General features: G+C 41.1%; 1 protein-coding gene across 4 annotated transcripts in view; it reads right to left on the reverse strand.

Moving 5' to 3' along the window:
- Positions 1-23,183, reverse strand: part of LOC106571761 (Golgi resident protein GCP60) — a 46,025-nt gene extending 22,842 nt beyond the window's left edge. For 3 of the 4 annotated variants that reach the window (XM_014145195.3, XM_014145194.3, XM_014145193.3), the window contains exon 1: positions 22,859-23,183. In XM_014145195.3, coding sequence (XP_014000670.1) covers positions 22,859-23,114 — 256 coding nt within the window. In that variant the 5' untranslated portion in view covers positions 23,115-23,183. The remainder of the gene's footprint in view (positions 1-22,858) is intronic. The other variant, XM_014145192.3, reaches the window with a different exon arrangement.
- Positions 23,184-27,917: the final 4,734 nt, after the last annotated feature.

Genomic DNA, 27,917 nt, shown 5'->3' on the forward strand with positions numbered 1-27,917 from the left:
TAGAAACAAACTCGGTTTACCCTTTTACTCTATGGATTAGGATTATGGTTCATTGTTTAGCTAGCATGTCAAAACAAAACACTTCACCAGATGATTACATGACCCATCAAGTTCGCCGTAGTCACCATCACACACCTGGCTATCTATGGTATAATAATGCCAAAATATTAGTATCTGGAATTTGTCTTTCAGCATCAGTAGAACACGCCTGACTCTCCACCAGTCATACAAGGAGAATGGCCTAATGCCCCATCAAAAAGAGAGCTGGCCCAAGCTACACCTGAAGCATGAGGACTTGCAGCGAGTGGTGAACTTCAACAACTACGCCAAGGATAATGCAATAGTATTACCAGGACGCCACCCAGGACAAACACTTGACACCCAGGACACAAACATGTGACAAAAGCAGCAGTGTCGCGTCTCTACAAGGAATCGATGACAACACTTGGTATGTAAAGCATAAACACGTTTTGATTACTTAATTGGCCTCCAACATGATTGGGACTACGAATGATCTCACATTTCTGTATTTAAGAGGTACGTGTAGTCGGACTGTGCGTTATTTTAACTTCCAGTTTCCAAGATGTTTCTGTATGCAGTGCTGCTGCTCTGCACATTTGTAAGAAAGTGAAACTTACCTGATGATAACGCATTAAAAAAATATTTTACATTACATTTTCTTTTCATTAACTTCTCAAATGTTCTTTTGTGGTTCCTTCTGACCCTAAGACAGACTGACAGGGGTGAGACAATTAATTGTAATTTATCTTAATGTCCTTTTGTTTGCAGGTGCACTATCCTCCTGACCCTATACAGCCAGGACCCATCTACTTTTTAACTCCTTGCAAGTGTGGCTTGTTTGGTGTCTGCTGTGAAGGAATACCACAACAAGTAAACTACTTGATTGATGAAGGCATGTCATCCAGCAAAGGCAGAACCGCAGTCATCAACTACATGCACAATCTCTTCACCACACCAAGTGTGCCCCCGATTGGTGCCTCGGCCTCATCTAGCAGCGATTCAGAAAGACCAGAGTGAACACTTTGTCTGAGATTGCTGGTGTTGAAGGACAGCACTGTGACAGGGGTCAACATCCCACAGCTGGTTGGACTGGAGGATGGTACGGTGCTGGTGGAAACCTGTTTGACAACAACACCTGACTCCGTACTTCAGACCGCTGCCACAGTTCAAGCAGTACCAGCACTTCAGGTGAAAATCATTTTCATTGCATTATATAGGAGGTTAATCTTATCTACACTTTGGAGGTGAATTGAGGTTGTGCAGGGTTGGAATGTTATTTCCTGTTTTACAGAGTCGATGCTCTGGAGCCTGGTGGTGTTGCCGCCAAGGAGCGTTCGGACTCAGTCGGGATCAGGTTTAAGCTGCGCAAGACTGACATCCTTCCATCCATTGATGGTCTGCCTGTACAAGCACCACCTGGACTGGACACAGCCAGAAACATATGTTTTTGAGAAGAGTTTTGTGACGAAAAGGCTAAGAACATCACATGCCCTGCACCAAAGTCAAGGGCAGGACAGAAACAGGCTCTCCGAATAGATTCCCTTGTTCATGCGTGGTTTGGACGGACCAGTCATCAGCACTATCTGCAGTGCCTCTATTCACATGACTCTCTCCTAACACACACGGCATACGTGGCCATTTTTTTTTTATCCTGCTGCTCAGCCACTTTACCCCTGATTGTATGCATATAACTACCTCGTCTATCACTACCGTTATTGATATTGTTAATGTACATACTGTTTGTTTTATTTATATTGATACTATCAATTTCTGATATTGCTACTATGCAAGTAACCATTTGGCTGTACCGTTTACACCTTCTGCAGAGAACCATCCACTTGGCAATATGTGGCTGGGGGTTATAGCATTTCTTTTACATGACCCATCAATTTAGACAAGTGAGTCTGGGTAAGTGTCATTTAATATTTATAAAATATTTTTATCTGGACACTTTGTTTACCTGGAATTTTTCCTTATGGTAGGCTACTACCACTTTTAGTCTTAATCTTGACTACTCACTGTTTAGCACATGACCTCATGTGAATCCTTAAAGAGATGTGTGGGTCTAAGACTTAAGAGGGTGTGAACAATGCTGAATGGGTGTTGAAAGGAGAGCTCTCCAGTAGCTACCAAAAAATTCCAAGGCCCTTTTCTCAAAAGTGAGTTTACAAGTTCATCAACTTTCAAAGCAGAATTTCTTTCCCATTGTTCTTCAAATGCAGTGTATGATATACCATGTTGTAGCTCTGAGTGCCTACTTTTATCCAAACACGGATTTGAGCAGGTCAGTCACACATGTTTTTGTAAGCTGCATGTATGACATACCTCCACCAATCATATTTAGGATATTATTTACAAAGATTATACTTTAAAAAAATATATATATTTTTACAAATATTTTCTTTTAAATCTATTAGTATATTTGAGTTTAACCACAATATTTGCTGTATTATTTGTTCTGTCTTTTCTGGTGGATTAAATTCAAATTGCAAACAACTTTATGGCTTGTTTTAAAAATGGCAATAGTTAGCAGATGATTTCCTTTTCAAATAACTGAAAGTGAGATGGTGTAATCTGAAAAGCAAAAAAGGTATTTCTTGAGCATAGGGTGAGACATTCTTACTAATTTGCTAGAGAACCAGTTCAGATTTAAGTATAACTTTTGTATGACTGAAGCCTTTAGTGAGGTCTAATGCTTTAATATTTAATCATTTCTGCCCTCCAAATTCATATTTATTATATAAAAAGGCCTGTTTAATATTGTCTGGCTTGCTGTTCCAAATCAAACAGAATATTTATTTCCTCATATAATTTAAAACACTTTTTCTAGGTGTAGGCAAGACCATAAGCAAATAGGTAAACTGGGATATCACTAAAGAGCTAATCATGGGGATTTTTCAACAAATACAGGTATTTGCCTTTTCATGGAAGCAAGATCTTACCTATTTTTGCTGACTTCCTATTAAAATTTGTCAGAGTGGTAATTTCTTTATTTTGGGATATGTTTACTGAGAATATCCACATCACCACCAGACCATTATAGTAATAGTAATGTAAAAGTTGTAAACTCAGCAAAAAAAGAAACATCCCTTTTCAGGACCCTGTCTTTCAAAGATAATTCGTAAAAATCCAAAGAAATTCACAGATCTTCATTATAAAAGGGTTTAAACAATGTTTCCCATGCTTGTTCAATGAACCATAAACAATTAATGAACAGGCACCTGTGGAACGGTTGTTAAGACACTAACAGCTTACAGACGGTAGGGAATTAAGGTGACAGTTATGAAAACTTGGGACACTAAAGAGGCCTTTCTACTGACTCAAAAACACCAAAAGAAAGATGCCCAAGTTCCCTGCTCATCTGTGTGAACGTGCCTTGGGCATGCTGCAAGGAGGCATGAGGACTGCAGATGTGGCCAGGGCAAATAAATTGTAATGTCCGTACTGTGAGACGCCGAAGGCAGCGCTACAGGGAGACAGGACGGACAGCTGATCATCCTTGCAGTGGCAGACCACGTGTAACACCTGCACAGGATCAGAACATTCAAACATCACACCTGCGGTACAGGTACAGGATGGAAACAACTGCCCGAGTTACACCAGGAAACACAATCCCTCCATCAGTGCTCAGACTGCCCATCCCCTCTCAGCCTATTGCGGACAATCTCAATGCTGTGCGTTACAGGGAAGACATCCTCATACCTCACGTGGTACCCTTCATGCAGGCTCATCCTGACATGACCCTCCAGCATGACAATGCCACCAGCCATACTGCTCATTCTGCACTTGATTTCCTGCAAGACAGGAATGTTAGTGTTCTGCCGTGGCCAGCGAAGAGCCCGGATCTCAATTCTATTGAGCACGTCTGGGACCTGTTGGATCGGAGGGTGAGGGCTAGGGCCATTCCCCCCCCAGCTCTACATTTTGCTAGTCATTTTTGCATCACTACACTAAAGTATAAGAGGCCTCCAATTTTTTCATCTTTATATTTCCCACTTATATCCCATTTCAGTAATAATGAAATAACTCCATCTTGTTGAGTGTCTGATAATCTACCATTTATCATGTTTTAACCACTCCTATGTAATAACGGTCCTGAGTATATGAAAAAAGGTTTGGTATACCTCAAACTGGAATGCCATCCAGCCCTGGAGTTCCCCCGAACTTAAAGACTTTAATTGCATCAAAAAGTTCCTCCTCTGTAACTTCATTTTCACATTAGTCTTTCTGCATGACTGTTAATTTTACATTATTAATAGAAAACCCTATAAAATTTGCATCGGTTAGCAGAGAAGACAAAAAAAATGTATATGCTTAAAGTACTTTGCTTCCTCTTTCAAAATATCACTTGGTAAATCATAGGTGACTCCGTCACTTGTAACAAGTTTCAGAAATGTATTTTTGGTAGCATTTCTATGTTGAAGATTGAAAAAGAATTTGGTGCATTTTCCCCCATATTCCAGCATCTTCACAAGGACCTTTGCTGCTGTTCTGGGATTGATTTGCACTTTTCGCACCAAAGTACGTTCATCTCTAGGAGACAGAACATGTCTCCTTCCTGAGCGGTATGACAGCTGCGTGGTCCCATGGTGTTTATACTTGCGTACTATTGTTTGTACAGATGAACGTGGTACCTTCAGGCGTTTGGAAATTGCTCCCAAGGATGAACCAGACTTGTGGGAGGTCTACAATTTTTTTTGAGGTCTTGGCTGATTTCATTTGATTTTCCCATGATGTCAAGCAAAGAGACACCGAGTTTGAATGTAGGCCTTGAAATACATCCACAGGCACACCTCCAATTGACTCAAATGTCAATTATCAGAAGCTTCTAAAGCCTTGACATTTTCGGGATTTTTCCAAGCTGTTTACTTCTGACCCACTGGAATAGTGATACAGTGAATTATAAGTGAAATAATCTGTCTGTAAACAATTGTTGGAAAAATGACGTGTCATGCACAAAGTAGATGTCCTAACCGACTTGCCAAAACTATAGTTTATTAACCAGAAATGTGTGGAGTGGTTTAAAAACGAGTTTTAATGACTCCAATCTAACTGTACGTAAACTTCCGACTTCAACTGTATATCTCACTAGGTCATGATATTTAAGCCTCCAAATATCCACTAGTTCCAATATATCCATGATTTCCTTAAGAGCATGAGGGTGAGTCTTCAGTGAGATTACCTTTACGGTCCATTGAGGTATTTAAAACAGTCTTATAATCTCCCGCCATAATAATAGTCTTGTATTGCTTGCAGGGTTGATCATTTATTATATACATTTTCATTACTTGGTCCGTAAAGGTGAATGAGCCATATGTTTATGGTCCAATAACATCATTTAAAATCATTTGGACAAGTTGCACATTTGGATAAAAATTACTGTTAGTTAAAAGGGGTGATAGAGTTTTTTTGCCCATGGGAGAAGTAAACCCCCACAGTACATTTGCCACACAGCTTCATCTAAAATTGTTGAATGAATTTCCTGTAAACAATAGATATATATTTATTCTCTTTGAGCCAGGTAAATAGTGATAGTCTTCTTATCATCTGCTAAGCCATTACAATTATAACTGGCTATACTCATTTCACTATTTAACATAACGAGATACAAAATCTATTTATAATAATATGTCTGTAAATTTACCATTAAAAAGTACCATAGCGATTGAGTGTCCATATAGCTGTACCATGATATTTGCTTTGCTACCAAGAAACCCTCCAATTGTTCTCCACTATCCCACACGCTAAAGCCCCTCCCCTTCCCAAGTTGGGTTGTCATCCCAGTGACCGGCAGACCACCCCAGTTCCCCCCCACATCCCTAGGCCCCCTGAGAGGCTAGGACCCATCCTTCGAAAAGAGCACAGCACAGAACAGAAGCAGATCAACCGCTAAAACGATTTCCAATGCGCTCACCTCAATTTGCTTTAAATATATGTACACACACACACACACGTATGTATGTATATATGTATCTTAATTGCCATCATTAACAATTAATATGCAAAATAATGTGCAAAGGATTGTTACCTATAACCTGGATTGCCATTACATTGCAATTTTGTCAAGCAATTATTTTAGCAAAGAATAATTCAGATTCTTCCTATATTGTCCCCAACATCCTTCACCCCATGCAACAGATGTGGGATACACACACACACACACACACACACACACACACACACACACACACACACACACACACACACACACACACACACACACACACAACCCCTTTGCCCCAGAATCAACCATAAGCTTGGATGCTCAACGGTTGTTACATCCCAGAGCCCAACTCAAGAAAGGACATGATTTATGAATGCATTTACAGTTACAGCTGTTTGACAAAGCATGCAAGATTGAGCAAAAGTTGGCACAAATTTGAGATTTGATTAACCAACGTCAATTCCTAGGTGGAGATCAGATCCACCCCATTCCCCTGAAACACACACACACACTGGTCCCCGTTGTGACCATTTTCCCAAGCATCTCTGTGCAGTCAGACCTTTGATGATTTTGTGCCACCAGGACCACAATAATATGCCCCCTCTCTGATTGTCCGAGTGTGACCCCCTCCCCATGGGTTACTGCAGCCAGTGTTGCCAGCACTGCCACTACCTGGGTGGGGGTACCCCACCGGCTAGGTACAAGGTCGTCAAGGTTCTCATTAGCAGCTGTAAGAATTTCCTTGTATATTATGCTCTCCCATCAGGGGGCTCTGATTTGGAGGACCAACCCTGCCAGGCAGGCTCAGAATCTTGAGGGGACGGTGCTGCTCTAGTACGTCTCTGACCGCATTTATCTTTCTGTTTTGGCTGCATATAGGCAGCTTACAGGAGGCCAATAAAACAGATAAGGACTTCGCATTAGTGTATGGGTCGTTCAGATGGGTGTCTAGGGTTTTGGGTTGGGGACCGTTCCATCATGATAGGACAATAAATAAATAAATAAGATATATAATGTTTAAAAAAATGTATATCCCTCATCTGCACAAAAAGCTCTCTCAACCCCTGCTCACAGACACAAATTGGTTCTGGGATATGCAACCATTTCCTTACTCACTTAATGCAACACTTTTCCAAACAGTAGAGTATATTGTGATAAATTGCAGGCCACACTACTTACCAAGAGAGTTTTCAGCTTTACTTTTCGTGGCTGTTTATTTACCACCAGACAGATGCTGGCACTAAGACTGTACTCAGTCAGCTGTATAAGGAAATAAGCCAACAGGAAACAGGAAAAATTAAAGCAGGAAGCACCAGTGACTCGGTCTATAAAATAAGTGGTCAGATGAAGCAGATGCTAAACTATACGACTGTTTTGCTATCACAGACTGCAAAATGTTCTGGGATTCTTCTGATGGCATTGAGGAGTACACCACATCAATCACTGGCTTTAACCTCTGGGCTAGGCGGGACGAAATCGTCCCACCTACGCAACAGCCAGTGTAATCCCGTGGCGCGATTTTCAAATACCTTAGAAATGCTATTACTTCAATTTCTCAAACATATGACTATTTTACACCATTTTAAAGACAAGACTCTCGTTAATCTAACCACACTGTCCGATTTCAAAAAGGCTTTACAACGAAAGCAAAACATTAGATTGTCAGCAAGTACCCAGCCAGAAATAATCAGACACCCATTTTTCAAGCTAGCATATAATGTCACAAAAACACAGAAGACCGCTAAATGCAGCACTAACCTTTGATGATCTTCATCAGATGACACACCTAGGACATTATGTTATACAATACATGCATGTTTTGTTCAATCAAGTTCATATTTATATCAAAAACCAGCTTTTTACATTAGCATGTGACGTTCAGAACTAGCATACCTCCGGTGAATTTACTAAAATTACTCACGATAAACGTTCACAAAAAACATAAATTATTTTAAGAATTATAGATACAGAACTCCTTTGTGCAATCGAGGTGTCCGATTTTAAAATAGCTTTTCGGTGAAAGCACATTTTGCAATATTCTGAGTAGATAGCCCAGCCATCACGGCTAGCCATTTAGACACCCACTAAGTTTAGCCCTGACCAAACACCGATTTACTATTACAAAAGTTTGATTACCTTTGATATTCTTCGTCAGAATGCACTCCCAGGACTGCTACTTCAATAACAAATGTTGGTTTGGTCCAAAATAATCCATCGTTATATCCAAATAGCGGCGTTTTGTTCGTGCGTTCAAGACACTATCCGAAATGTAAATAAGAGTCACGAGCATGGCGCAATTCGTGACAAAAAAAATTCTAAATATTCCATTACCGTACTTTGAAGCATGTCCACCGCTGTTTAAAATCCATTTTTATACCATTTTTCTCGTAAAAAAAGCGATAATATTCCGACCGGGAATCTGCGTTTAGGTAAACAGAGGAAAGAAAACAAAGCAGTTGGTCGACGCGGGCACGCGCCTGAGTCTCACAGTACTGTAACCAGCCACTACCCAAACGCGCTACTTTTTTTCAACCAGAGCCTGCAAAGCCACGATTCATCTTTTTGCCGCCTTCTGAGAGCCCATGGGAGCCGTAGGAAGTGTCACGTAACAGCAGAGATCCTCTCTAATGGATAGAGATAATCAAGAAGGGGAAGAAATTGTCAGACAGGCCACTTCCTGCATGGAATCTTCTCAGGTTTTGGCCTGCCATATGAGTTCTGTTATACACAGACACCATTCAAACAGTTTTAGAAACTTTAGGGTGTTTTCTATCCAAAGCCAATAATTATATGCATATTCTAGTTACTGGGCAGGAGTAGTAACCAGATTAAATCGGGTACGTTTTTTATCCAGCCGTGTCAATACTGCCCCCTAGCCCTAACAGGTTAACAATAAGTGCATCGAGGACTTCGTCCCCACAGTGACTGTACGTACATACCCCAACCAGAAGCCATGGATTACAGGCAACATTCGTACTGAGCTAAAGGGTAGAGGTGCCGCTTTCAAGGTGCGGGACTCTAACCCGGAAGCTTATAAGAAATCCTGCTATGCCCTGCGACAAACCGTCAAACAGGCAAAGCATCAATACTTTCTCCCTTGCACTCCACACTGCCCTTTCACACCTGGACAAAAGGAACATCTATGTGAGAATGCTATTCATTGACTACAGCTTAGCGTTCAACACCATAGTACCCTCAAAGCTCATCACTAAGCTAAGGATCCTGGGACTAAACACCTCCCTCTGCAACTGAATCCTCGACTTCCTGACGGGCCACCCCCAGGTGGTCAGGGTAGGTAGCAACACATCTGCCACGCTGATCCTCAACACTGGAAACCCCCAGGGGTGCGTGCTCAGTCCCCTCCTGTCGACAACCACGAGACAGCCTATAGGGAGGAGGTCAGAGACCGAGCAAGGTGGTGCCAGAATAACAACCTATCCCTCAACATCACCAAGACTAAGGAGATGATTGTGGACTACAGGAAAAGGAGGACCAAGCACGTCCCCATTCTCATCGACGGGGCTGTAGTGGAGCAGGTTGAGAGCTTCAAGTTCCTTGGTGTTGACATCACCAACAAACTAGAATGGTCCAAACACCTATACAGTTGTGAAGAGGGCACGACAAAAAGCCTATTCCCCCTCAGGAAACTAAAAAGATTTGGCATTGGTCCTGAGATCCTCAAAAGGTTCTACAGCTGCAACATCGAGAGCATCCTGATTGGTTGCATTACTGCCTGGTACGGCAATTGCTCGACCTCCGACCGCAAGGCACTACAGAGGGTAGTGCGTACGGCTCAGTACATCACTGGGGCTAAGCTGCCTGCTATTCAGGACCTCGACACCAGGCGGTGTCCGAAGAAGGCCCTAAATATTGTCAAAGACCCCAGCCATAGACTTTTCTCTACTACCGCATGGCAAGCGGTACCGGAGTGCCAAGTCTAGGACAAAGAGGCTTCTAAACAGTTTTTACCCCCAAGCCATAAGACTCCTGAACAGGTAATCAAATGGCTACCCGGACTATTTTATATTGACTACTGTTCCATTAACCTCCCTGGGCAAGGTGGGACGTTTGCGTCCCACCTAGTCAACAGCCAGTGGAATCGTGTGGCGCGAAATACAAACACCTCATAAATGCTATAACTTCAATTTCTCAAACATATGACTATTTTACACCATTTTAAAGACAAGACTCTCGTTAATCTAACCACACTATCCAATTTCAAAAAGGCTTTACAACGAAAGCAAAACAGATTATGTCAAGAGAGTACCCTGCCAAAAATAATCACAGCCATTTTCAAAGCAAGCATATATGTCACAAAAACCAAAACCACAGCTAAATGCAGCACTAACCTTTGATGATCATCAGATGACACTCCTAGGACATTATGTTATACAATACATGCATGTTTTGTTCAATCAAGTTCATATTTATATCAAAAAACAGCTTTTTGCATGTGATGTTCAGAACTAGCATACCCACCGCAAACTTCCGGTGTATTTACTAAATTACTCACGATAAACGTTCACAAAAAACATAACAATTATATTAAGAATTATAGATACAGAACTCCTTTATGCAATCGCGGTGTCAGATTTTAAAATAGCTTTTCGGCGAAAGCACATTTTGCAATATTCTGAGTAGATAGCTAGCCGTGATGGCCGGGCTAATTTGACACCCACCAAGTTTGGCCCTCACCAAACTCAGATTTGCTATTAGAAAAATTGGTAATCTGTTCTTCGTCAGAATGCACTCCCAGGAATTCTACTTCAACAACAAATGTTGTTTTGGTTCGAAATAATCCATAGCTATATTGAAATAGCTCCGTTTTGTTCGTGCGTTGAGGTCAGTATCCCAAGGGTGACGCGCGGGCGCATTTTGTGACAAAATTTCAAAATATTAGATTACCGTACTTTGAAGCATGTCAAACGCTGTTTAAAAATCAATTTATGCGATTTTTCTCGTAAAATAGCGATAATATTCCAACCGGGCGACGTTGTATTCGTTCAAAGAGAGAAAGAAGTTTTAGAAACTTTCGTGTTTTCTATCCCAATCTACTAATTATATGCATATTCTCGTTTCTGAGTAAGTAGTATCCAGTTTAAAAATCGGGTACGTTTTTTTATCCGGCCGTGAAAATACTGCCCCCTAGCCCCAACAGGTTAAAAGTGATCAGTGATTCCATGTCTATCTTCATAGGGCAGAAGCCTCTAAGGTACAGGGTTGAGTAACCGGGTGGTAGCCGTCTACTGATAGGTATTTAACAGTCTGATGGCCCTGAGATAAAATGCTTCTTTCAGGCTCTCAGTCCCAGCTTTGATGCACCTGCACAGACCTCGCCTTCTGGATGATAGCGGGATTGAACAGGCCGTGGATCAGGCGGTTGATGTCCTTTTTGGCCTTCCTGTATCATCGGGTGCTGTAGGTGTCCTGGAGGGCAGGCAGTGTGCCCCTGGTGATGCGTTGGGAATTTCTTCAGCCTCCTGAGGTTGAAGAGGCGCTGCTGCACCTTCTTCACCACACTGTGGGTGGACCATTTCAGATTGTCAGTGATGTGTACGCCGAGGAACTTGAAGCTTTTCACCTTCACTCCGGTGCGGTTGATGTGGATAGGGACGTGCTGTCTCCCAAAGTCCACGATAAGCTTCTTCATTTTGTTGACGTTGAGGGAGAAGTTATTTTTCCTGGCACCACTCAGCCAGGGCCCTCATCTCCTCCTTGTAGGTAATCAGGCCTCCTACTGTTGTCGTTTGCAAACTTTATGATTGAGTTGGAGGCGTGCGTGGCCACGCAGTCATGGGTGAACAGGGAGTACAAATTCCCCGGAAGTTTGCGGGGGGTATGCTAGTTCTGAACGTCACATGCTAATGTAAAAAGCTGTTTTTTGATATAAATATGAACTTGATTGAACAAAACATGCATGTATTGTATAACATAATGTCCTAGGGTTGTCATCTGATGATCATCAAAGGTTAGTGCTGCATTTAGCTGTCTTCTGGGTTTTTGTGACATTATATGCTAGCTTGAAAAATGGGTGTCTGATTATTTCTGGCTGGGTACTCTGACATAATCTAATGTTTTGCTTTCGTTGTAAAGCCTTTTTGAAATCGGACAGTGTGGTTAGATTAACGAGAGTCTTGTCTTTAAATGGCTGTAAAATAGTCATATGTTTGAGAAATTGAAGTAATAGGATTTAAGGTATTTGAAAATCGCGCCACTGGATTACACTGGCTGTTACGTAGGTGGGACGAATTCGTCCCGCCTAGCCCAGAGAGGTTAACCTGTTAGGGCTAGGGGGCAGCATTTGCACGTCTGGATAAAAAAAATGTACCCGATTTAATCTGGTTACTAATCCTACCCAGTAACTAGAATATGCATATACTTATTATATATGGATAGAAAACACCCTAAAGTTTCTAAAACTGTTTGAATGGTGTCTGTGAGTATAACAGAACTCATTTGGCAGGCAAAACCCTGAGACATTTTCTGACAGGAAGTGGATACCTGATGTGTTGTATTACATTTAAACCTATCCCATTGAAAAACACAGGGGCTGAGGAATATTTTGGCACTTCCTATTGCTTCCACTAGATGTCACCAGCCTTTACAAAGTGTTTTGAGTCTTCTGGAGGGAGATCTGACCGAACAAGAGCCATGGAACGATGATGTCCCATTAGACACCTGGCGCGCGAGTTCATGTTGGGTACCCTCGTTCCAATACGTTATAAAAGAGTATGCATTCGTCCACCTTGAATATTATTCATGTTCTGGTTAAAAAAGGCCCTAATGATTTATGCTATACAACGTTTGACATGTTTGAACGAACGTAAATATATTTTTTCCCCTCGTTCATGACGAGAAGTCCGGCTGGCTTAGATCATGTGCTAACAAGACGGAGATTTTTGGACATAAATGATGAGCTTTTTTGAACAAAACTACATTCGTTATGGACCTGTGATACCTGGAAGTGACATCTGATGAAGAGAATCAAAGGTAATGGATTATTTACATAGTATTTTCGATTTTAGATCTCCCCAACATGACGTCTAGTCTGTATCGCAACGCGTATTTTTCTGGGCGCAGTGCTCAGATTATTGCAAAGTGTGATTTCCCAGTAAGGTTATTTTTAAATCTGGCAAGTTGATTGCGTTCAAGAGATGTAAATCTATAATTCTTTAAATGACAATATAATATTTTACCAATGTTTTCTAATTTTAATTATTTAATTAGTGGTGCTGACTTGACTGCCGGTTATTGGAGGGAAACGATTTCCTCAACATCAATGCCATAGTAAAACGCTGTTTTTGGATATAAATATGAACTTTATAGAACTAAAAATGCATGCATTGTCTAACATAATGTCCTAGGAGTGTCATCTGATGGAGATTGTAAAAGGTTAGTGCATCATTTTAGCTGGTTTTATGGTTTTGGTGACCCTGTCTTTGAATTGACAAAACATTACACACAACTCTTGTAAATGTACTGTCCTAACATACTCTAAATTTATGCTTTCGCCGTAAAACCTTTTTGAAATCGTAAAACGTGGTTAGATTAAGGAGATGTTTATCTTTCAAAGGGTGTAGTTGTATGTTTGAAAAATTTGAATTTTGACATTTATTTGGATTCAAATTTGCCGCTCTTGAAATGCACCTGCTGTTGATGGAGTGCACCACGGGTGGCACGCTAGCGTCCCACCTAGCCCCAAGAGGTTAAAGCGTACTGTTAGCTAGCTACCTAACGTTAGCTGGCTGGCCCACTAACATTACGTGTATGATTTGAGTAGTAATTTTATTCCTATCTCAGAGCTATTTGCATTGCTAGTTATAGCCTAATGTTCGCTAGCTAGCTAACATTGAACCTGGTTGGTTAGCTACCTGCCGATTCATGCAGGGTGGTAGTGTTACGAGTTGGGATTATGGTTCATTGTTTAGCTAGCTAACTACATGTTTAACCACTATGCAAGTAACCATTTCATTACAATGTTAATGAGGTCACTGCGACACACACGATAGACGTAGCTGGTAAATTCACTCTGGTTATCTACTCCGATTTCTCATCTAACGGCCAAATTTACAAATGCTCAACACCCGTTGAATATGGCCAGTGTCAGTAAACATTGGCCAAAAAGCGTAATTAAAATTGTTGCCTGCTGTTAGGTCAGAACGCTCGGATCAACCCTACTCCCTCGGCCAGAGCGTTCAGTGTGCGCTCCAAGAGAGAATAGCTCTGAATTTACGAACGCACAATCTGACAACGCTCAGTTTAAGAAAGCCCAGAGCGCACCCTGAGCACACTCTGGCACTCTAGATTGAATTTACGAACACACCCGTAGTATAAACCAGGCTTTAGTCTTGAAATCTTTGGTTGTTTAGTACATGGCCACAAACCTTAAAGAGCTGGGTGGGGCTCAAGTTTAAGAGGGTGAAAACAATGAATGGTGTAGACAAAGAAAAGCTCTCCAGTGGGTGTACCAAAACATTCAAGGGCCATTTTCTTCAAAGTGAGGTTACAAGTTAATCAACCATCAAAGCAGAATTACTTTCTCATTGTTCCTTAACTGTAGTGAATGATATTACAATTTTCTAGCTCCGAGTCAACTTTTATCCTATGTAAAAAACAATTTCAAATGTTGTTACATAATCGAGTAGGTCGGTTTATATACAACCATATTCCCAGTCACCTTTCCGTGGTTAAATGCGGTGGTTGGCGCTTTCAGTTTTGCGCAAAAGCCGCAATCTATCTATCCACGATTTTTGGTTTGGGTAGGTTAACAGTTACAGTGCGTACATCTCCTATACACTTCCTGATGAAGTCCATCACCGTGTCCGTGTATACGTCAATGTTATTCTCAGAGACAACCTGGAACATATCCCAGTCCGTGTGATCAAAACAATCTTGAAGTACGGATTCTGACTGGTCAGGTCATTTTCCCTATCTGTGGCGTCTTGGAGCAGCTTCTGGGATAAGTTCAATTGCCCTGGGGGGTAAGAATAAAAGATCTAACTGGGGAAAGTTGTATTTCTGGTCATAATGCTGTTAAATTACTGCCGCTCTGATATCCAAAAGTTATTTCCGGGTGTATGTAATAACACAAAACGTTCTGGGCTAATTGAATGCATTCAGTTATACAATTGCCTAGGTATCCCCCTTTCCTTTCCCTAACGTAATAAATAACACACAAAAAAATACTGCAAAGTTGCTTAGGAGCTAGAAGCAGAGCTGCCATGTCTATCGGTGCCGCCATCTTGAATTTCAGCTCATGAAACTAAAACTTCACATGAAGCGTTAATATTTGTTGGCAGAAGTTACTTTTAGAATCCAAAAACATTCAGGACATAGAGATGCTCAAAGTTCACCCAATTTATTTTATTTAAGTCAGTTAAGAACAAATTGTTATTAACAATGACGGCCTACCCTGGATTAGACATCCAAGTTCATCACTGGAAAAGGTTAAAGGGCTAGGCCCCTTTTTTCTCTCAATTTCCGCCTGAATGACGTGCCCAAAGTAAACTGCCTGTTGCTCAGGCCCTGAAGCCAGGATATGCATATAATTGGTAACATTGGAAAGAAAACACTTAAGTTCGTAGAAATGTTAAAATAATGTAGGAGAATAACACAATAGATATGGTAGAGGAATATTCAAAGAAAAACCAACCGGAATTTTTCTTTGAGAGACCATTCTCTTAGAATGGCCAGTATAAAGGGCATACTGAAAATATCTCCCTGGATGCAATTTCTATGGCTTCCACAGGGTGTCAGCAGTCTATGTTCAAGGTTTCAGGCTTGTAACTCAAAAACGGCAGGGACACAGTCTTGGAAATTCATGTTTGCGCACGCCATAAAGACAGGACGCACCTGCTAAAATCTGTTTCCTATTGAACATACTTATTTCCGTAAGAAATATTATAGTTTGATTACATTTTAGGGTATCTGAGGAGTAAATAGAAACTTATTTTGACTTGTTGAAACAGTTTAGGGGTAGATTTTTGAATTCCTTTCTCTGCATGTTGAAAGAGTGGATTACTCAAATCGATGGCACCAACTAAACTGACTTTTTGGGATATAAAGAAGGTTTTTATCTAACAAAACGACACTACCTGTTATAGCTGGGACCCTTTGGATGACAAATCAGAAGAAGACTTTCAAAAAGTGAATATTTAAATTAAATAAAAATAAAAAATAATCACCAATTGAGAATTTATGAAACCTGTGCCGGTGGAAAAAAATAGTTTGATCTGGGGCCCCGTCCTCAAACAATCGCATGGCATGTTTGATGTAATAGCTACTGTAAATCAGACAGTGCAGTTAGATTAACAAGAATTTAAGCTTTCAACTGATATAAGACACATATGTACCAAAATGTTTATGATTAGTTATTTGAATTGCTGACCCTCCAGTTTCACCGGAAGTTGTCCCACCAGCGGGACGCCTAGGCCAAAAAGGTTTAATGGTCTAGCTTGATTTCATTTAAAAGCTTGAAAAAGGTGTCAAAACTATGAGATATATATATATATATATATATATATATAGTCAGAAATTAAGAACCTTTTTTTAAGTGGCAATCAGCAGTTTAAACTTTAACAAAGCTTACTAACTGATTTAGGTTGGAGAAATGAAAGCGCTCTAAAATTCATAGAGCAATGGATGCAATGACTGACCATGCATGATATCAAAATGATAAATTAACCACGTTGAGCCTAGTGTGGAACTGAGTAAACAAGCTTATATTTTGGCTTCTGATGGGGTATAACAGTTGAACTAAGCTCATGAGGCATAAGATATGTACCCATTGATTCTTGAAGAATATTTAATTTATATACTAAACAAAAATATAAACTTGACATTTCATGAACTGAAATCAATTTCGCACACAAATTTGTTTAAATGCCTGTTAGTGAGCATTTCTCCTTTGCCAAGATGATAACCCATCCACCTGACAGGTGTGGCATAAGAAGCTGATTAACCTCTACGGGATCGGTGTCCCTAAGCCAGGACAGTTGTTGCTCAATATGCGATAATGTGACTAGAATGACTTTGTAAACAGCCAATTCTGGGACATAGACATGACTTATATGGGTAGAAAGATTAACAAGAATTTAAGCTAACAGCAGTGTCCAATTTACAGAAGCTATTAGAGAAAAAAAAAATACCATGCTATTGTTTGAGGATGGTGCACAAAAATAAATAAACACTTCTAACGACAACTGGTTTGATACATTCACCCCTGAAGGTAAATAATGTACTTATATTCAGTAATCTTGCTCTGATTTGTCATCCTGAGGGTCCCAGTGATAAAATAAATTTTAATTTTCAAAATGTACAAACTGGGTTCTACAGTTCAACCACAGTGGTGTCTCTGGCTCCACACCCACCCCGCCCGGCCATCTAGATGTGAAGGTTAGTGTATTTTCTGATGGGAAGCTCATGATCCATCATGTATGACGACCTTCCTGGGAGTGTGTAATAGCATTTTTGTACGGTTCTCTACAGTTATGTACTTGAAAATGTATAATTTGACCAAGTCGGCACATTTGGGCAAACTCCTGGCAGACTTGATACAAAATATTGTGTAGTTTAGTAATTCATTGGCTCAGTCTGAAACATTGCACACACTGCTGCCATCTTCAGGACAACATCGAGAATCCTCTCTCAATGCATGGCCTTTCTCTTGCATTTCAAAGATGACAGAAAAAAGAAAAAATTTACCCCCATGTTTTTTTGTTTGTATTATCTTTACCATATCAAGTGTGTTATATTCTCCTACATTCATTTCACATTTTCACAAACTAAGTATTTCCTTTCAAATATTATCAATATGCAAATCCTTGGTACTGAGCTACAGGCAGTTAGATTTGGGTATGTTCATTTAGGCAGAAAAAAAAGTCTGATCCTTATTAAACAGCATGATCATTACACAGGTGCACCTTGTGCTGGAGACAATAAAAGTCCACTTTAAAAATGTGCAGTTGTCACAGCACAATGCCACATGTCTCAAGTTGAGGGAAGTGCAATTGGCATGCTGACTGCAGGAATGTCCACCAGAGATGTTGCCAGAGAGTTTAATGTTCATTTCTCTACCATAAGCCACCTCTGTCGTTTTAGAGAATTTGGCAGTACGTCTGGCCTCACAACCGCAGACCACGCACCTCCACATCCAGCTTCTTCACCTGCGGGACACATAAGCACTCGGACAGCTGATGGAACTGTGGGTTTGCACAACCGAAGAATTTCTGCACAAACTGTCAGAAACAGTCCCAGGGAAGCGCATCTGAGTGCTCGTTGTCCTCACCACTTCAGTGGGCAAATGCTCACCTTCGATTGTTACTGACCCATGAAGAACACACTTATCCAGCGTATGAATCCCAGTTTCAAATGTACTAGGCAGACGGCAGACGTATATGGGCAAGCGGTTTGCTGATGTCAACGTTGTGAACAGAGTGCCCCATGGTGGCACTGGGGTTATGGTATCAGCAGGCATAAGCTACAGACAACAAACACGAATGCATTTTAAATCGATAGCAATTTGAATGCACAGAGATGCCGTGACAAGATCCTGAGGCCCATTGTCGTGCCATTCACACGCCAACATCACCTCATGTTCCAACATAATAATGCACAGCCCCATGTAGCAAGGATCTGTAAACAATTCCTGGAAGCTAAAAATGGCCCAATTATTCCATGGCCTGCATACTCACCAGACATGTCACCCATTGAGCATGTTGGGGATGCTCTGGATCAACGTTTACAACAGCATGTTCCAGTTCCCGCCAATATCCAGCAACATCACACAGCCATTGAAGAGTGGGATAACATTCCACAGGCCACAATTAAAAGCCTGATACCTCCTGTCACATGGAGTTTGTCACGTTGCATGAGCCAAATGACTGGTTCTGATTCACACCCCTACTTTTTTTTATTTTTTTACTTATTTTTAAAGGCATCTGTGACCAACAGATACATATCTGTATTCCCAGTCATGTGAAATCCATATATTAGGGCCTATTGAAAGTATTTCAATTGACTGATTGCCTTATATGATCTGTAACTCAGTAAAATCTTTGAAATTGTTGCATGTTGCATTTTTGTTCAGTGTGCAAATCCGCCTCCTCCACTGTAACTGGACGTATGAATGGCAGTAGAGGGTTAGCCGAATAATGGACTAAAGGAGCCCAAAGTTATTCCTTATAGAACCTCACATGTTATGTTTAAAGTTGCATAAACAGACTTACACTATATATACACACAAACGTTTGTGGACACCCCTTCAAATTACTGGATTTGGCTCTTTCAGACACACTAGCTGCTGACAGGGGTATAAAATCGAGCACACAACCATGCAATCTCCATAGACAAAGACTTTCAGTAGAATGGCCTTACTGAAGAGCTCAGTGACTTTCAATGTGGCACTGTCATAAGATACCACCTACAGTCATGGCCAAAAGTTTTGAGAATGACACAAATATTAATTTCCACAAAGTTTGCTGCTTCAGTGTCTTTAGATATTTTTGTCAAATGTTACTATGTAATACTGAAGTACAAGTACAAGCATTTCATAAGTGTCAAAGGCTTTCATTGACAATTACATGAAGTTAATGAAAAGAGTCAATATTTGCAGTGTTGACCCTTCTTTTTCAAGACCTCTGCAATCCACCCTGGCATGCTGTCAATTAACTTCTGAGCCACATCCTGACTGATGGCAGCCCATTCTTGCATAATAAATGCTTGGAGTTTATGGGGTTTTGTTTGTCCACCCGCCACCTGCCTGCTGGTGGTACTGGTGGTGCCCCGATCCCGCAGCTGAATCAACTTCAGGAGACGGTCCTGGTGCTTGCTGGACTTTCTTGGTCGCCCAGAAGCCTTCTTCACAACAATTGAACTGCTCTCCTTGAAGTTCTTGATGATCCGATAAATGGTTGATTTAGGTGCAATCTTACTGTCAGCAATATCCTTGCCTGTGAAACCCTTTTTGTGCAAAGCAATGATGACGGCAGGTAACCATGTTTGACAGAGGAAGAACAATGATTCCAAGCACCACCCTCCTTTTAAAGCTTCCAGTCTGTTATTCGAACTCAATCAGCATGACAGCGTGATCGCCAGCCTTGTCCTCTTCAACACTCACACCTGTGTTAACGAGATAATCACTGACATGATGTCAGCTTGTCCTTTTGTGGCAGGGCTGAAATGCAGTGGAAATGTTTTTTTGGGGATTCAGTTAATTTGCATGGCAAAGAGGGACTTTGCAATTAATTGCAATTCATCTGATCGCTCTTCATAACATTCTGGAGTATATGCAAATTGCCATCATGCAAACTGAGGCAGCAGACTTTGTGAAAATTAATATTTGTGTCATTCTCAAAACTTTTGGCCACGACTGTACAAGTCAGTTAGTCAAATTTCTGCTCTGCTAGAGCTGCCCCGGGTCAACTGTAAGTGCTGTTATTGTGATGTGGAAACGCGCAACAACGGCTCAGCTGCGAAGTGGTAAGCCATACAAGCTCACAGAACGGGACCGCCGAGTGCTGAAGCGCTTAGACAATTTTTAAGGGCTATCGTCAGTTGCAATACTCACTACCGTATTCCAAATTGCCTCTGGAAGCAACGTCAGCACAAGAACTGTTGAAAGGGAGCTTTGTGAAATGGGTTTCCATGGCCGAGCAGCAGCATACAATCCTAAGATCACCATGCACAATGCCGAGTGTCGGCTGAAATGATGTAAAGCTCTCCGCCATACTCTGGATCATTGGAAATGTGCTCTCCTGAGCAATGAATGACGCTTCACCTTCTGGCAGTCCGACGAACGAATCTGAGTTTGGAGGATGCCAGAAGAACGCTACCTGCCCCAATGCATAGTGCCAACTGTACAATTTGGTGGAGGAGGAATAATGGTCTGGGGCTGTTTTTCATGGGTCGGGATTGGCCCCTTAGTTCCAGTGAAGGGTAATCTTAATGCTACAGCATTCAATGAAACTTGACGATTTTGTGCTTCAAACTTTTTGGAAAGTCCCTTTCCTGTTTCAGCATGACGAAGCCCCCGTGCACAAAGCGAGATTCACCTTAAAAATGGTTTGTCAAGATCGGTGTGGAAGAAATTGACTGACCTGCACAGAGCCCTGACCACATTGAACACCTTTGGGATGAATTGGAATGCTGACTGCGAGCCAGACCTAATTGCCCAACATCAGTGCGGGACCTCATTATTGCTCTTGTGGCTGAATGGAAAGAAAGTCCCAGCAGCAATGTTCCAACACCTAGTGGAAAGCCTTCCCGGAAGATTGGATGCTGTTATAGCAGCAAAAGGGGCGACCAACTCCCTATTAATTCCCATGATTTTATGCCCATAAATGCCCATGAAATGAGATGTTCGACGAGCAGGTGTCCACATACTTTGTCAGTCTGAAAGAAGTCACAGTAAAAAAAAGATGTAAGGCTCTACAAGCCAGAACGTTGAATAAAATAATATTTGAGTTTACTTTACTGGTTGTCCGTGCTGTTGGTCCTTTTGCCGGAAGGTAGTGGAGATCAAATGTCCACAGTAAAGTATTGTTTATTCGACTTCTTGAGGTGCCAAGATATTCCATCGCTTGTATCTAGTAAGGCATTTCATGAGATGTACAATATGTAAACAATAGCCGAATGTAACCAAACTTTGTAGACCGAAGGAAGTTACCTCGCAATAAGCTGCTAGTGCTTGTTAAATTTGCCAGCTGATTGTGTGGGATAATATTCTGTCTGTTTTTTACATTTCTTAAGGACTCTTGGAAGTCTAGCCCTTGGACTAAAATAACTCCTAATAAAATGTAAATCAACCTCAGCCATTAATGACATATTGTGCAAGTCGCGAGCAAATTGCATTGGTATTGAAAATACAAACCGGAAATAGAAAACCGATATACAGACCAGTGTACTGAAAGTCTGGTTACTAACACTACTCCGTGGATACTTTGTCTCAGATTACCTCCTACATAAGGACAAAAACTGCAGACAACAGGAAAAGTACGTTCAAATTAAGCTAATTCAACCAATGTATGACCAATGTTTTAAAAGTGAGCCTACAGGTTAGATAAGATTCGTAGAGGCTATGTTTAAAGGTGAATTGGCTCTGGAAGCCAAAACAGCCAAATACTCCATCTAAAATGTATCGGTTGTCAATTGCGGTATTGTTCTACAAACATAAATCCCTCTACTTTCATATATGCAAAATACACACTTACTGTCCTGTTTTAACACAGTTGCAGCCAACCGTATTTTTCAGTAACACGCTTGTGGCGTCCATCTTCCGTTTATACACAGGTGTTAGGAGATGCAGATCGCTAATTAGCACAGGTAGTCGACTGTAAACACGGGCAGTAACATGGAGATATGGCAGTAACGAAACTCCCCCATACAGAAGACCCTTCGTCCAATGTGTAATGGAACTGAGACATGATCATGGGTTAGTGGAGGGTGTGTGCCTGCCACATACCAGTCAAACTAGTAACTGGATTCTCATTCCCTAGACTCTAGAGACTGACAGCTAGCTAACTACGTGGAGGATCCACATGACCATATCGACACATTACATGTCAAGTTAACTGTCGCCTCATCTTTAATCTGGACTATAAACATTACAGTTAGCCCTTTATTCTTGCGTTGTCTGAACAACAAGAGACACCATCCAGCAATCATTGGAATTCAGAGATTCTGATTGATTAAAAACCTTCAATTTTCTGTGGCATTTTGTCAGTTAGCCAAGCATCATTAGCAAGTGGCTAAATAGCTAACGTTTAGTTAAATGTTAGCTAGTGCACCGCAAGAAAACAATGAACACAGGGATGAAAAAGCAATCTAACGTTACCTAGTCAAATCGTGAATAAATGCTATTATACATTTTTATTATCAAATACGAATATAAAATACCTTTGAAGAATTTCAAGGCTAGTCTGTATAGCTCCAGCAAACCAAAGCCCCATTTCCTCTCTATCGTGGTTTTGGAAGACTCGCCTTCTTCCCTATCGTCGGTGGTGCTCTGGTCCTCGGCATCATGCTCGGGGTCAGGTTCAGCGACTTGCTCGCCCTCGGGATCGGGGCTGAGGGTGAGGCCGTCGATGGAGACTTCGAGCCGGCTAGAACTGCCATTGTTGAGGTCGGCGCTCTGAACCTCTGTCGCCATCATGCAGAATGTCAGCTGCCTGAAGCGGCCACGTACCTACTTCCGTTTTTAGCGGAAGTTCCGGTAGATACTGTTACAAGATGTAAATAATGACGTACCAAGACAGGACCTAATGCTGCATTCAAAACAACTGGGAAATCGGAACTCGGAAATCTCAGATTTCAGAACGTTCAAAACAACTGGGAACTCGAAGAAAAAAAATCCGACCTGAAGATCACTGATGTCGTGATTTGACCTGTTTTTTTTAACTTCCCAATTGACATGAAAGCACCATAAGCAACAGGGCACATGGGGTTGGGAGAACATTGGCCAGTTTCTCTGAGTCAGATGAAGAAGATAGCGGAAACTGAGGTTGTGTTTGAAACTGCGGGAAGGACATTCAACAAGCACAACACTTACACAAATGACAGATGATTGGCTGAGAGAATTTGATGATAAAATTATTGCGGGGACTGTTTTGTTAGACTTCAGTGCAGCTTTTGACATTATCGATCATGATCTGCTGCTGGAAAAATGTATGTGTTATGACTTTACATCCCCTGTAATATTGTGGCTAAAGAGTTACCTGTCTATCAGAACACAGAGGGTGTTCTTTAATGGAAGCCTCGCCAACATAGAATCAGAAATTCTCAGTAAAGCCAGTGTGTCTATGTATGCGGATGACTCAACACTATACACGTCAGCTACTACAGTGACTGAAATGACTGCACACACAAAGAGCTGCAGTTAGTTTCAGAATGGGTGGCAAGGAATAAGTTAGTCCTAAATATTTCTAAAACTAAAAGCATTGTATTTGGGACAAATAATTCACTAAACCCTAAACCTCTACTAAATCTTGTAATAATTAATGTGGAAAATGAGCAAGTTGAGGTGACTAAACTGCTTGGAGTAATCCTGGATTGTAAACTGTCATGGTCAAAACATATTGATACAACAGTAGCAAAGATGGGGAGAAGTCTGTCCATAATACCTTCTTAACAGAACTATCAACAAGGCAGGTCCCTAGTTTTGTCGCACCTGGACTATTGTTCAGTCGTGTGATCAGGTGCCACAAAGAGGGACTTAGGAAAATTGCAATTGGCTCAGAACAGGGCAGCACGACTGGCCCTTGGATGTACACAGAGAGATAACATTAATAATATGCATGTCAATCTCTCCTGGCTCCAAGTGGAGGAGAGATTGACTTCATCACTATTTGTATTTGTGAGATGTATTGACATGTTCAAAGCACCGAGCTGTCTGTTTAAACAACCAGCACACAACTCAGACACACACAACTCAACTAATGCAAGCAGTAGAATCAGATTTAAAAAACATAAAAATACATCTTATGGTACAGCCGGAGACTGTGAAGCAACACAAACATAGGCACAGACACAAGCACAAGCATACAAATACACACGGTAACATACATACTATACACACAGGGTACAGATGGATTTGGTGTTGTAGATATGTGATAATGGAGTGGGGGCCTGAGGGCACACACTTAGTGTGCTGTGAAATCTGTTATGAATGTATTGTAATGTTTTAAAATTTGCCAGAACTCAGGAAGAGTAGCTGATGCCTTGGCAGCAGCTAACGGGGACCCATAATAAATACCAATACAAATTACAGTACTTGAATTTCTGAGCTCCAAATTCAAGTTCAAGTAGAACCCTTGTATTGTCTGAAATTGCAGTTGTAACATGGAAAACAAAATGTATTTGTCATGTTATTTCATTACTAGATCATAATGTGAATAAGCCCACTAGGCTATGTAATGTTTTGTCATTATATCCAGAATAAATCAAATGAAATCAAATTTTATTGGTCACATACACGTACAGTAACAGTCGAAAATTTGGACACACCTACTCATTCGAGTTTTTATTTTTACTATTTTCTACATTGTAGAATAATAGTGAAGACATCAAAACTATGCAATAACACATATGGAATCATAGATAACCAAAAAAGTGTTAAACAAATCAAAATAGATTTTATATTTGAGATTCTTCAAAGTAGCCACCATTTGCCTTGATGACAGCTTTGTACACTCTTGGCATTTTCTCAACCAGCTTCATGAGGTAGTCACCTGGAATGCATTTCAATTAACAGGTGTGCCTTATTAAAAGTTAATTTGTGGAATTTCTTTCCTTCTTAATGTATTTGAGTCATTCAGTTGTGTTATGACAAGGTAGGGGTGGATTACAGAAGATAGCCCTATTTGGTAAAAGACCAAGTCCATATTATGGCAAGAAAAGCTCAAATAAGCAAATAGAAATGACAGTCCATCATTACTTTAAGACATGAAGGTCAGTCAATCCAGAAAATGTCAAGAGCTTTTAAAAATGTTCAAGTGCAGTCGCAAAAACCATCAAGCGCTATGATGAAACTGGCTCTCATGAGGACTGCCACAGGACTGGAAGACCCAGAGTTACCTCTGCTGCAGAGTTCATTAGAGTTACCAGCCTCAGAAATCGGCAATTAACTACACTTCAGATTACAACTCACAGAGTTCAAGTAACATCTCAACATCAACTGTCCAGAGGAGAACGTGAATCAGGACTTCATGGTCGAATTTCTGCAAAGAAACTTCTATTAAAGGACACCAATAATAAAAAGAGACTTTCTTTGGCCAAGAAACGCAAGCAATGAACATTAGACCAGTGGAAGCTTGTCCTTTGGTCTGATGAGTCGTCCAAATTTGAGATTTTTGGTTCCAACCACCGTGTTTTTGTGAGACTCAGAGTAGGTGAACAAATTATCTCCGCATGTATAGTTCCCACCGTGAACCATGGAGGAGGAGGTGTGATGGTGTGGGGGTGCTTTGCTGGTGATACTGTCTGTGATTTATTTTGAATTCAAGGCACACTTAACCAGCATGGCTACCACAGCATTCTGCAGCGATACACCATCCCATCTGGTTTGCACTTAGTGGGACTATCATTTGTTTTTCAACAGGACAATGACCCAAAATGCACATCCAGGCTGTGTACGGGCTATTTGACCAAGAAGGAGAGCGATGGAGTGCTGTATCAGATGACCTGGCCTCCACAATCACCCGACCTCAACCCAATTGAGATGGTTTGGGATGAGTCGGATTGCAGAGTGAAGGAAAAGCAGCCAACAAGTGCTCAGCATATGTGGGAACTCCTTCAAGACTGTTGGAAAAGCATTCCAGGTGACTAACTCATGAAGGTGGTTGAGAGAATGCAAAGCTGTCATCAAGACAAAGGGTGGCTACTTATATATTTTGATTTGTTTAACAGTTTTTTGCTTACTACATGATTCCATATGTGTCATTTCATACTTGTGATGTCTTCACTATTATTCTACAATGTAGAAAATAGTAAAAATAAAGCAGAATCCTTGAATGAGTAGGTGTTTCCAAACTTTTGACTGAGGGCGCTGGTGGAGTGGTGCCAGGAAAAATCTAATTTGAGGAAAATGCTACCAAAGTTCTATCAACACATTGCCTGTAGTACTCGCGCTACAAAAACTCTCGACCATTGTTACCCCCTCCCCCCCTTCCGGGATGGCTACAAGGCCCTCCCCCGTCCTCCCTTTTGCAAATCAGATCACGACTCCATTCTGCCCCTCCCTTCCTATAGGCAGAAACTCAAACAGGCTAAGGTTTATTCAACGCTGGTCTAACCAGTCAGAATCCATGCTTCAAGATTGTTTTGATCACGCGGACTGGGATATGTTCCGGGTTGCCTCTGAGAATAACATTGACATACACTACCGTTCAAAAGTTTGGGGTCACTTAGAAATGTCCTTGTTTTTGAAAGAAAATAAAAAACATTGTCCATTAAAATAACATCAAATTGATAAGAAATGCAGTGTGGACATTGTTAATGTTGTAAATGTCTATTGTAGCTGGAAACGGCAGATTTTTATGGAATATCTACATAGGCGTACAGAGGCCCAAATATAAGCAGCCATCTCTCCTGTGTTCCAATGGCACGTTGTGTTAGCTAATCCAAGTTAATCATTTTAAAAGGATAATTGATCATTAGAAAATGCTTTTGCAATTATGTTAGCACAGCTGAAAACTGATGTCCTGATTAATGAAGCAATAAAACTGGCCTTCTTTAGACTAGTGGAGTATTTGGAGCATCAGCATTTGTGGGTTCAATTACAGGCTCAAAATGGCCAGAAAGGAATACCTTTCTTCTGAAACTCGTCAGTCTATTCTTGTTCTGAGAAATGAAGGCTATTCCATGTGAGAAATTGCCAAGAAACTGAAGATCTGGTACAACGCTGTGTACATCTCCCTTCACAGAACAGCGCAAACTGGCTCTAACCAGAATAGAAAGAGGAGTGGGAGGCCCCGGTGCACAACTGAGCAAGAGGACAAGTACATTAGTGTCTAGTTTGAGAAACAGACACCTCACAAGTCCTCAACTGGCAGCTTCATTAAGTAGTACCCGCAAAACACCAGTCTCAACGTCAACAGTGAAGAGGCGACTCCGCGATGCTGGCCTTCTAGGCAGAGAAATTACCAAGAAACATGAGTAGTTAATTATGAAACATACACCACAGCCTTTCTTCTTCCCGGAGAGTTCTTTATTGCTGTCTGTGCAATGTTCTGAGAACCCAGCTGGCTGTATGGACAGGGACAGTATATCCGGGGAGAGCTATGATTCCGTGAAACAGAGTATGTTACAGTCCCTAATGTCTCTCTGGAAATAGATCCTCGCCCTGAGCTCGTCTACTTTATTGTCCAAGGACTGAACATTTGCAAGTAAAATACTTAGAAGTGGTACTTAGAAGTGGTGGATGGTGTGCACGCCTCCTGAGTCAGACTAGAAGTCCACT

This window comes from Salmo salar, chromosome 15 (genome assembly GCF_965601325.2).
Source record: "Salmo salar chromosome 15, fSalSal1, whole genome shotgun sequence".
Classification (NCBI taxonomy): Eukaryota; Metazoa; Chordata; class Actinopteri; order Salmoniformes; family Salmonidae; genus Salmo; species Salmo salar.